At 38.9% G+C, this 11737-nt stretch overlaps 1 protein-coding gene across 8 annotated transcripts in view; it reads right to left on the bottom strand.

Moving 5' to 3' along the window:
• Nucleotides 1-11737, bottom strand: part of ANKS1B (ankyrin repeat and sterile alpha motif domain containing 1B) — a 1095863-nt gene that overhangs the window by 675848 nt on the left and 408278 nt on the right. For 5 of the 8 annotated variants that reach the window (XM_019515011.1, XM_019515009.1, XM_019515010.1 and 2 more), the window contains 2 exons: nt 7075-7098; nt 4382-4518 (listed from right to left, as the gene is read on the bottom strand). In XM_019515011.1, the coding sequence (XP_019370556.1) occupies nt 4382-4518; nt 7075-7098 (161 nt within the window). The remainder of the gene's footprint in view (nt 1-4381; nt 4519-7074; nt 7099-11737) is intronic. The other 3 variants (XM_019515012.1, XM_019515016.1, XM_019515017.1) reach the window with 1 other exon arrangement.

Genomic DNA, 11737 nt, shown 5'->3' with positions numbered 1-11737 from the left:
CAAGTGCATGCAGCATGGGGAGCTGCCCCCCCGATGCTCGAGCCCGCGGCAGGCAAGCAACAGAGAGGGGGAGCTCAGCTCCAACAGCTGCTGCCTCCTGCGGACAGCAGCCAAGGTTTGGGCACTAGTGCAAGGGGGCAGAGGGCTGTGGACCCAGGTCTCTGGCCCTGTAGCCCTGGTAGCTGGGCATCCCCTCTGGCAGGGCTGCGGGGGTACCATCAGGGCTGGTGGGCTTGGGGGGGAGTGAAGGGCACCAGCAGGGCTGGGGGGCTGTGGCTTGGAAGTGAGGGGCCTGGACCTGCATTCTGTGAGCTAAGGGGATTGGAGGGAGCTCTTATTTTCCATTATAAAAAACCCAAAATCAAATACCAAAATGTTTAGGTATTTAGGATTTATTTTATTATAGTGAATGAAGCACTGGTAGGCTTCTAAACTGCTTTAAATTGTAGATATATCAATAAAACATTGTGTTCAACTGATACCTATATATCTAGTGGCCTTTCATTTTAATCACAGATTTTAGGTTTTTTAGCAGAGAATTTGCAATTTTTTATCAGGGAAAATCAGAATCCCTGGTGATCGGGAACAGGCAGCAAAGTCATGCTAACCAACCTGATTTCCTTCTATGATAAGGTGACAGGCTTCATGGATGAAGAAGAGCAGTGGCTATGATATACCTTAACTTTAGCAAGGCTATTGACACTGTTTCCCAATGGAATTCTTATTAAAGAGCTAAGGAAATACAGACTAGATAAAATGTGGATACATAACCAGTTTGATCATCATACTCATCATAGTCATCAATGGCTGAGTGTCTAGTTGGGAGGAGTATCAAATGGGGTTCGCCAAGGGTTTGTCCTGGGTTCAGTATTGTTTAATATCATCATTAATAATTTGGATGATGGGATTGAGTGCAAAATGCAAATTTGAAGACAACACCAAGTTGGGTGGAGTGGCAGACTCTGAGGAGGATAGAACTAGGATCCAGGGCCACCTTGACAGACTGGAGAAATGGTTTGCAATCAATGAGATTCAACAAAGACAAGTACAAAGTCCTACACTTGGGATGGAATAATGGCATGCCCACATACAGATTCCAGAATGAATGGCTAGGCTGCAGTACTGCAGAGAAGGACCTGGGGATTACAGTAGACCATAACATGATTATGAGGCAATAGTGTGCTCTTGTTGCAAGAAAACCCAACAACATACTTGGCTGTATTAATATGAATGTCATTTGCAATTAAAGGAAAATGATTCTTCTAGCCAACACTGGTGAGGTTTCACCTGAAGTACAGTGTCCAGTTTTGGGCCCCATGCTTCAAGAAGGATGTAGACAATTTGGAAGGAGTCCAGTGCAGGACCTGGGAAGGAAGATTTCTGAGTAAAGGCTCAAAGAACTAGGGTTATTTCATCTGGAGAAGAGAAGACTGGGGGGTGGGGGCTGGAATTTGATAACAGTCTTCAAGTACCTGAAGGGCAATTGCAGAGATGGATGATGGAGATGGTCTTTTCTTCATGTCCATAGGGGATGGGAATAGGAACAATGGTCTCAAGCTGCAGAATGGGAAATTTAGTTTGGAGACTAGGAGGAATTAGGGGGCAGGGGGCTGGACTTGAAGATCTTCCAAGGTCCCTTGCAGCCCTAATGTCTATGAATTTTCTGCCTGTGGGTGTGGTCAAGCATTGGAACAGGCTAGCTAGAGGCACTGTTGAATCCCCATTCTTCAAAGTTTTTAGGAGCAAGTTAGACAGACGCTTGGCTGGGATGCTTTAGTTCATGGATGCTCCTGTTTTAAGTAGGGGGCTGGACTAAATGAACTTGTAAGGTTTTTCCAGCTCCATTTTTTTCTATGATCCTATGACTAGGGATCTCCACAAATCTAGTAATTTTTATTACTCTCCTCTGGACTCTTTTCCATTTACTCCAAACTGGACATGGAGCTCCAATTCCACAAAACAAAGTGGAAAAAATCACTTCCCATAACTTATATAGTCTTGTTATTAAAATCCAGTATGCCACTAGTTTTTGTTTATTTTTTTAACAATGTTTTACTGTTGTCTCATGCCTTTTACAGTTCACTATATCCCCAAGATCCTTTACTGTAGCACTACAGCATAGTCAGTTGTTCTCCATGTTGTATTTGTGCATCTGACAAACAGTTGGATGAGATCAACATGTGGATGTGAAACAGCTGGTAAAATCTGAACCAGGCAAGATAATGGTGATTCTGGTTGGTAGAAGAAGTAGTCAGGAAATAATGCAGTCTCCTGAAGGCACATACCCACAAACAGCTGGTTCAGTCTGTAGTTTAAAAATGCATTTGTTTTCCCTGCAGATGCTGAATTCTCAAAAGGTATGGACAGATGTAATACTTTGAATGTTCTTAAATACACTTTAAACCCCAAAAGTCTAGATAAAAAGTCACTTTAGACTAGTTTAAACTTCCTGGAACATTTCAAAAGCACACCAGGAAACCTACAAGGTATTTTGAACTAGTCCTTGAACTAGTTCAATGTTATGTGTGGGCACAGAGCATTCTGTGCCTAGTGTCTAATCAGTCCTTTAGGCATCCCAAACTGCACTGCTCCTTATGCCCCCCAAACCCATGGACAATGGAGTTGTGCTGGGATGCAACTAGGACTCTACTGCCCAAAGATTTGTTGTCTACAGAGACGACAGTCGCTGGGATGGGTAAACAGAAAGCTTCTATGTTCATTTCACTTCCTTACTAGGGATCCCAGGCTAATTTGGGGAAGGGGAGAAGTTAGGTTCTGGGGAGGAGAGACTTTGTGGCCTACTGCTTGTGGTCACCAGATGGTTGTGCCTACAACAGTAAACACCTGTCAATTGCTGGGTGGTGGTGGTGAAACTGAGCTATTGCACAATGGACATTTAATAATGGGCTTGAGCAGTCTTACACCATTCCCAAGGCTGTTCCTCCAGTGGCGGTTTCAGGAACCTTAGGCCTATTGCCCGCTGGGGGAGGGCTTCCCGGCTTTTCTTGCCTCTGCTCTTCTTGAGTCCCTCACCACATTATCCCTTGTGCTGGGCATGCAGCTCCTTTTATACAGTTTGTAGTCTTCAATCAGGTCCAGGGGGAGCTCTTCTCCCCCTCCCCTCAGGAAAGGGGCATGACTTTATTTTTCTTGCTGCCTCCTGATTGGTGGATGGGCTCCACCAATCAAAACAGCAGGATCTCAAGCCTGGGACTGAAAGGTAAGCCTGCTACACAGACAATGACTGGGCCTATAAGTCATACCTTTGGAGTCCCTTAGTTAGATTCTCTACTCCATCTGCTACAGAACACTTCCATGTGCCTCCCCCATAACACAGGCTACACATCAAGCTTGTCCTTTATACTGACCTTCTGTAAAATAGTTAATCTAAGTTCCAAAATTTAGTCCTTATCTTAAAAGGTGCTCAACATTCTGGACCAGTGAATGTATGAGACCACCTCAAATTGTAAGATTAAGACTTATCAACAACCTCCTCTGGCACAAGAGAATGCCGGTAATGCTCATCTTTACAATAGCAAGAACCTTTTCAAGAAGGGGAGGCTCCAAGACTGTGTAAGGAGCTCCCTGAGGAACTGAAGGCAATCACAAATCTTATCACCTTCTGATCTGAATGTAAGTCTCATCTCTCTCACTTTATTTTCTTAACATAGATACATAGATACATAGCTATATTAACACCACCCTACCAAAACAAGACATAAATGCACATACATCTCTCCTGAAGGAAGCGAGTGAAGGAGCAAACAACACATGACAGAAGTTAGTTGTGATGCTTACTGCACTATAGTAAAGTGCTGAGATACCATATTATTGACCATAGTATAAAAATATATATAAAATAAATCATTAGAAATTCATGGAAGAGTTTAAAATTATATAGTCATGGACAAATGCTAAGAGAAGACGAAATAGATAGCATACACAAAGTTACGAAACCAACTGGATGGAAGAAAATTCTAGAGACACGAAAATAAATCTGGAAAAAGATGAAAAGAGAATAAAAGAAGATATTGATAAGAAAAGGAACAAAATTTGGAAGAAAACAAATAGGACTCAAAGATGCAGATAATTAAAAAAAAAGATGTTGGCATTAACATATATTGTGAAAAGAGAAAGTTGTATTCTTTCTATACAGTGTTCATTTGCTCATTGCAGTATCAGAGATTCTAATTTCTCCACATCTAAATCAAGATCATTTCCTGAAAATAGAAATGTTTTGTATTCTTCTAGTTATCCATCTTTGAATTATCTATATTTATATTTTCAAAACATCCTTATTAGAGTAAATAGTATACACGCTGACACTGCTGAGGAAGTGAGAAACACAAGTAACAACAGAATGCTAATTCTGATCACCTACCTGAGGGCGTATAACTTTTACTATGTTTTTAAGTGCAGTGTCTGGTGATGGAGGAGAACAGTCAGGTGTTGGGCCTGTAGAGCTGTTTCTATGGTTACCAGTTCCTGGTGCAGTAATTGCTACCTGAGGTGCATTATCTGTGAATAAAAATAGCATTTTGATGAAACTACAAGTACAGTATATCACTTAAAATCAGACATTCTTTTTGAAAGCAGGACAATATTTCAACTTTGAAAAAACTATTAATATTTTCAAACACATTTAGTGAGAACTATACTACAAATGAACCATATTTTTATTAGATGCTTTCTTTCCTTGGAAGCTGTTATCTACCACCCCCTGTGCTATCTAAATTTATGTGTATGCAGAATGGGCAAGAATATACCATTTAATTTACAACTTTGAACCATTCTTTACTGTTAAAAATGCTTCTTTTTTAATCAGAACAATTTTAAGGCTGACTTTTGAATGCAGGTCAATATTGCTTTTTGGTCAAGACCAGTTAGCATCATACTTAAAAGCATGTGAGGCAGCTTACAGGAGCCAATAGGACTCCTCATGTACTTAAGGATCAGCACTTGCCGAAGGTTTGGTTTTTTTGGCTTCAGCCAGAATACCCCTATGAATTAGGTGTGCTAGTGTGACAGAAATCACGGAAATTCATTCATCAAAATGGGAATTTTCTTAAGAGGGATATGAGGAAGTTGTAATAAAACACTTCCTAGAAACCAATTACATATAGGACCTATTCCTCAATTACATTAAAGTAAGAGGGTACACTGCAGTCACTGCTGTGATTACAGCTAATGTAGACATATTTAAGCTAGCTTTTTAACTAGCTAGTTTAGCTACAGCTAGAAGAACAGCAGCATCAGCAATGAGCTTAGGAAAAGGCTAGTTTACCTGAGAATCCACTCATCAATTCTGAAAAGTTAGGGTACTAAATGTACTCAATTAATTGAGTCTGCTCCAATGCGTGCTTATTAGCAAGCACCAGAGCAGGTATTGGGCATGTATATAGGTGCTAGTTTTGCAGTCCACACTGAGCTTTAGACTAGAGTTATAGGACAAACAGCATCTGAATTACCTACGTTAAAGCTCAGTCAGGTACATCTACATGAGTGATTATAGTGTTGAAATACTTTTCTTTTTTTTTTTTTTACAGGGGCCTTCAATGTTTTTTATTAATCTTTGATAAGTTTTATGCTGCCAAAGCAATCTTAATATAAATGAGAATCAGGCCTACAGTACATAGAAAACAGTTTCCTAGTTATGACAGTAACTAAGCATACGTACAATTTACCTTGTTTCCTTAAAATATTAAAATCTTTAAAAAATACATGTTTTAATCCAGTATCTGAGAGCAATTCTATCCCATGGTAAGGGCTGGGGCTGGTCATGGTGCTCCTTTATGGCTTTAGAATCTGTGATTGCAAATTCCACAATTGTTCCCTTCCTATATGGGCCATGAGAACAGAATTGGTTGTATGATCTTTAACATATTCATAGTATTTGCATCACTGCATTAAGGGAATGACTATAATCAAATCTCATGCTTCAAGTCTTAAAGACTTTTTTCCTGGATGTGAAACTGGTTAGATGTAATCAAGTCTTTTATTTTTGCTTTCCCCTGGATCATCAAAAATTGGCCACAGCTAATTATGGCCCACTAGATGAAGTAGACTATTGTTCTGACATGGTACAGAAATGTTTTTTCTGTAGGTGCTTGGTTTGGATGTCATGTGTGCAGGATCAATTTGAAGGCTAGGTCCAGAATTAAAAAGAAATTATCCCCCAAATCAGACTTCCTGTACCTTGAATTTACTTTCCTCTCCAGTACGGAGCATAGCTTGCTTCTTGAAATTACCTGGGCATCTCTTACTTAATCAATCCCCTGCCATCACTGGGGTTTTGACCATGGGTTTCACCTTGTTATGTCCTGTTATCTGTCTATAGAACACATTTAGTCTCCTCAATACTAAAGCACATTAGTCTAGCTGAAGTTTTTTTGCTCAATAGAGAGGGATCTGGATAAAATGTAGTGGCTCGTGACATACAAGAGGTCAAACTAGATGATCTAACGGTCATTCGTAGCCCTAAAATCTTTGAAACCTCACTCCATATTTAGGTCAAATTCTTACTTACAGCTAGTGGTGTCAGATGACACCATTTTATCATGAAAAGGGGCCTTAGGGTGAGTGCAAGTACAATTATTACCACTTCAAGTTTTATTTACAGTTCCAGGGCAGTATAAAGCAACATTAGTGTGAATAGTAATTAGTATAAATAATAACCAGGCCTTTTAGGATCTAAGGACAGTTATAAGCATTCCAATAAATACAAATATGTCAAATTCTGCATAGCATACAAATAATATCTTTCAGTGAAAAAAGTATACTGGAAAAAACAACTGTTCAACTTTTCAGGCTTTTCTGCTTCCTCAGGGGAATAAGGAGGAATGCACCTAGCTGTTTCTTACAAGCAATATCCTTACAATGAGCAGCCATTATTTTCACACGGTATGATTCACTCATTAGATGACCAATAATGCTTTACTGCTTGGGTCTTCCCCATGAGAGAGAGTATCACTACCACTTCAGCTTAAGTATATGACATTCATGGTTTCATTAAGAATAAAACTTGAATTAGTTTTCTTAAGTAATTAAATTATAGAATAATTTGAATGCTCTTACTTTTTCTTCTTGCTGGAGACAAGACTGAAAAAAGAAATATTTAAAAATATATTCAGACTAATGTAAATGTCAATGCAACAAGTCATGAAAAAAGGAAACAATTCACCTCTGAAAGTGCAGGGAAAACTTTCACCTATGTTTACTTGTCACTGTGCATAACCAAGACCAGGGCAGCAGTGAGCCAGTTACGGCTCCCAAATGTTCTGCCAATTCCAACCCAAGTTACAGTAGTTGCACTGGCATGTACCAGTTGCCAATAGCCCCAAAATGTGTCTCACTCCCCTAGTCTTACACCATACAAACTGGCTGTTATGAGGAGGGTGCTGTAAGAGCTAGTTCTGGTTCAGTGTCCACTTTCAGATTTACCACTCTCTCTTCCCATTTGTATGAGAGCAAAGGAAGAGAGGTAGGGCAATGAATATACATCATACTTTTTAATTCAAAATAACCAAAATTATTAAAAACCAGTTTAGGACAAGGGTGTATATAATCTTAGCTCAGCGTATATTGCCAGAATTTAGTTTCTACAATATATGCATGGGCAATCCTATTAATTTGGTTGATTGGTTGGTTGCACAAAGTACAAGTCATCAGAGAATTTAGTCAGATGAGGCTGTCCATAGATTTCAGGGACAATAAGAGCCATTTAAGTACTTTGATCAAGTCATCTCTTAACCATTTCTTGGATAAACTAAATAGATTGAACTTTCTTAAGTCTCTTACTATAAAGTAGTCTTTCCAGATCTCAGAGTATTCTGTACAGCTACTCTTTTCTCTATCTTTTTCAGGTTTTCAACATTCTTTTTGAAGTGTTATCAGCAGAACTGAAAATGATAATGGTTCCATTAATACCATATGTGAAGGTAATACTACTTTCCTATTCCTATTCAATATTCTCTTAAACATTACAGGATTGCATTCACTTTTGAAGTTACGCCATTGCCCTGTAATATGGTCATGTGGTTTCTACCGTTATCCAAATCCTCTTCAGTGTCACAGAACTCTAGGAAACCGTCTCCCATCTTATAAGTGTAGCTTATATTCTTTAGTTCTAGATAGGTGAACTTGCATTTGGCTATATAGTAAAGTAGGTTTTTTAAATAAAACTCTTATTAAATTATGCGGATTTGTCTGTACAACAGAGCTGTCCCCATCACTATTGGCAGATTTCAGCAACAGTAAAATATTTTAATCTTGTTAAAGATATTGGGTAGCGCTAGACCAAGTACAGATCACTGTAGGCGATCTATCAGTTAGCTAGCTTGTAATCACTCAAGTATGGGTTGCATAAAATTATTTTGAACAATGACTTCTTATCAGAATGTCATGAGGGGGCTTAATACTTTATAGAAATATTTTTTCCCCAATATATTTACCTTATCACTACAGTTTGTACCATACAGAAATGTAAAAAAGATTCTTGTTCCATTTGGCCTCTAGTCCAAAATTGCTGAGGCTTAATATTGACACCCAGGTATCTTGTTCACCACAACGCAGCTATTCTATAACAATTAACCTTGTAACTAACCTTTCATAAGAAAAAAAGTTTGGAAATTAATTTCTCCATTCATACAACCATTTACATGTTTATAAGATAAATGCCCAGAGTGATTCATACTGTTGCAACACATCATTCACATATATAATGATGTTTAGGATGACGGTGTATTTGGTTAAATGCCCATTTAGTACATTCTTGGGAATCAAATTAAGTACATTTTTGGGAATCAAAACCCAAGCCCAGGATTTCAAAGACTAAAGTCTATACAGTTTGGTATCTACATTCATATTTAGGCAGCCAAATAAATTGGACTGGATTTTCAGAACTACTGGCCACATCTACATGAGACCCTGAATACGCATATTCATACACAAGTACTAAATGACTGCACAGTAACCAAAGTTACTGCATAGTAGCATCACTGAATGGCTTTTGGGTGATGCTGACTGCGCAGTACCTCATTACTGCACAGTAGCATCATGTCACACTTTGTGCCATGTGACATTATGGCACAATAGTAATGAGCTATTCTGCAGTCAGTGTCTCATGTAGATGTGGCTACGGAATATCTATTTACTCTTTTATTCTTGAAAGATGCCACAGTTGAACTATAGGTACCAAATCTTTTGAAAATCTTGGCCGCTATCTTTCAAAGATCTTATTGACTTTTGGGCCTTATTTATTTTTTATCAATATGATAATATGTGGATTGTTTTCACTCAGACTGTTCTTTTTTCTGGCTAGCTAGCAGGTGATCATAAAGAAATAAAAAACATGGAAAGAAATGGTGATCCCAATCATGACTAATGGTGAATGCTTATACTTGGAAGGATTGCTTAAGATTAAGTATCTTCCATGTTGCAGTGTGTTTGGTTGTAGCTGTGTTGGTCTGAGGACATAGGCAGGCAAGGTTCTTTGGGTAGATGTGATATGTTTTATTACACCAACTAAGCAGTTGGAACAAAGTTCTTAGCAAGCTTTTGGACACAAGCACCCTTCTTCAGGCATAGGGAGACTCTGTAGTTGTTCTAAGCCACAGCTGTAGCTTTTTTCATTCCTTGGAGATCTCAGAACAACTACGGAGTCTCTCTATGCCTGAAGAAGGGTGCTTGTGCCCAAAAGCTTGCTAAAAACGTTGTTCCAACTACTCAGTTGGTCTAATAAAAGATATCACATCTAGCCAAAGAGCCGTGCCTCCATATGATTAAGTACACCATTTGAAAACCTATTTTTGTCCCCCATAATTTATAGACGACAGAATAAAAAACATATATAACTTCTGTTCTTTTCACTGCAAATTATATTACTCTTGCTACTTAATTATGCTGCCATATATAAAAATGAAATAGAAAAAACTAATTGTTTAATTAGAACTGTAAAGAAATAATAATCTGAGAAACAGATTTTACAAGTTCAAATAAAACATGAATTCATTGATATTTGTCCCCTTTTAATGCAATAAAGTAGTAGGAAAAACCCCAATAAAAATCTATTTTTCAACAGCAGTACACACTTTTAATGTGATTAAACATCAGCAGTTTTTCAGTTTAATTTTATTTATATACATTGCAGTGTAACTTTGCATTAGCAATTTCCTGATGGATGGTGGTTGTCACCTTTGCAAAGCTTTTTGAGACAATTAAATGACAGGCACCAGTGTAATGTTTTTTCTTATTACTATTGTTGTTTTCACTGTCATCACTTTGTAGTCAGGTATGCCATTACCAAGGAGAATATGAGTAAAATGGAAAGGCCTTTTTAAAAATATCAGTATGTTCTTAAGCAGTCCTAAAGAAACAAAATGCAAAAGGCCAGAAGCAATTCATCTTATATTTGACAAACAGTGCTAGAATTAGATTTCATTCCAGAGGCATGGTTTATCCCAAGGGGGAAAAATAGCCATTTATCTTCTTATATTTTTACTGTAAGAAAAAATTGGTGATCCAAGAGGTCCTTTTAAAGAACCCTTACATACCCAAATGGCAATTTTATTTTTGTGAATGTATTCAAATATAATAAATACAGCCTCACTACTAGAAAGTAAGGGAGGAGATTGGCTACTTAACCTAGGCTGTGTGGATTAACAATAATCTGCAACTAGCTTGTGTGCTTATCGCTTCATTAGTTTTCCTATACGTACAGATTGTAAATGATGTCAAGAAAATAGCACTAGTAAACCCAAATTCCAGCTCTTGTGTGCTGTGTTGGTGACATAAAACAAATGTAAATATCACTTTGTTATTAGCAAGTTTCTAGATGCTTTGTGCTATTGGTATAATGAAAAACATTAGCCTGTATCAGTGAATCTTGACTTTTCTATCTATTTACCTACAGTTTACATCTCATCTGAATTGTAGATTTAGAAGTGAGATATTTCTGATACTCAACATGTTGCAGAACAAAGGAAGTAACAATAAGTAACACAGTTGTTGACAACCCAAAACAGCCATGCAAGGAAAAATGAAACTTCCTCTGCTTGGGCCTGTAGGGGGGCTGTCAGGAAAGCTAGGGCAGACATAGAGCTAGGACTTGCATCCAAAATCAAAGATAATAAAAAGTCCTTTTTCAAATATATAGGGAGGATGAAGAAAGCACCGGGTAATGTGGGGCCCCTGCAAGATCCTCTGGGCAATCTGGTGGTTGTGTCAGAGGAGAAAGCAGACCTGTTTAACCAATTCTTCACCTCTGTTTTCTTGGGCAGGGACCGGGACTTCCCCACCGTGATGCAAGATGGACTTGAGGGGAACGCCTCCAGACCTCAGGCTGGGGAGGACCGGGTTAGAGAGCTTCTGGAGGGGCTGGACATGTTCAAATCAGCGGGTCCAGATGCTCTCCACCCCAGGGTGTTGAGGAAGCTAGCTGGGGTTATTGCAGGGCCGTTGGCATGCTTTATGAGTGCTCGTGGTGCTTGGGCCAGGTGCCAGATGATTGGAAGATAGCCAATGTGGTCCCCATCTTTAAAAAAGGGAGGAGGGAGGACCCAGGCAACTATAGGCCTGTCAGTCTTACCTCAATCCTAGGGAAACTCTTTGAGAAGATCATCATGGAGCACATCTACAATGGGCCGGCCTCAGAGATGATGCTTAAGGGCAACCAGCACGGTTTCATTAGGGGCAGGTCATGTCAGACCAACCTGATTGCCTTTTATGATCAGGTCACAAA

Source organism: Gavialis gangeticus, unplaced genomic scaffold (assembly GCF_001723915.1).
Source record: "Gavialis gangeticus isolate Ggan-Ray unplaced genomic scaffold, GavGan_comp1, whole genome shotgun sequence".
Lineage (NCBI taxonomy): Eukaryota > Metazoa > Chordata > Crocodylia > Gavialidae > Gavialis > Gavialis gangeticus.
This window is presented reverse-complemented; position numbering and strand designations above follow the sequence as displayed.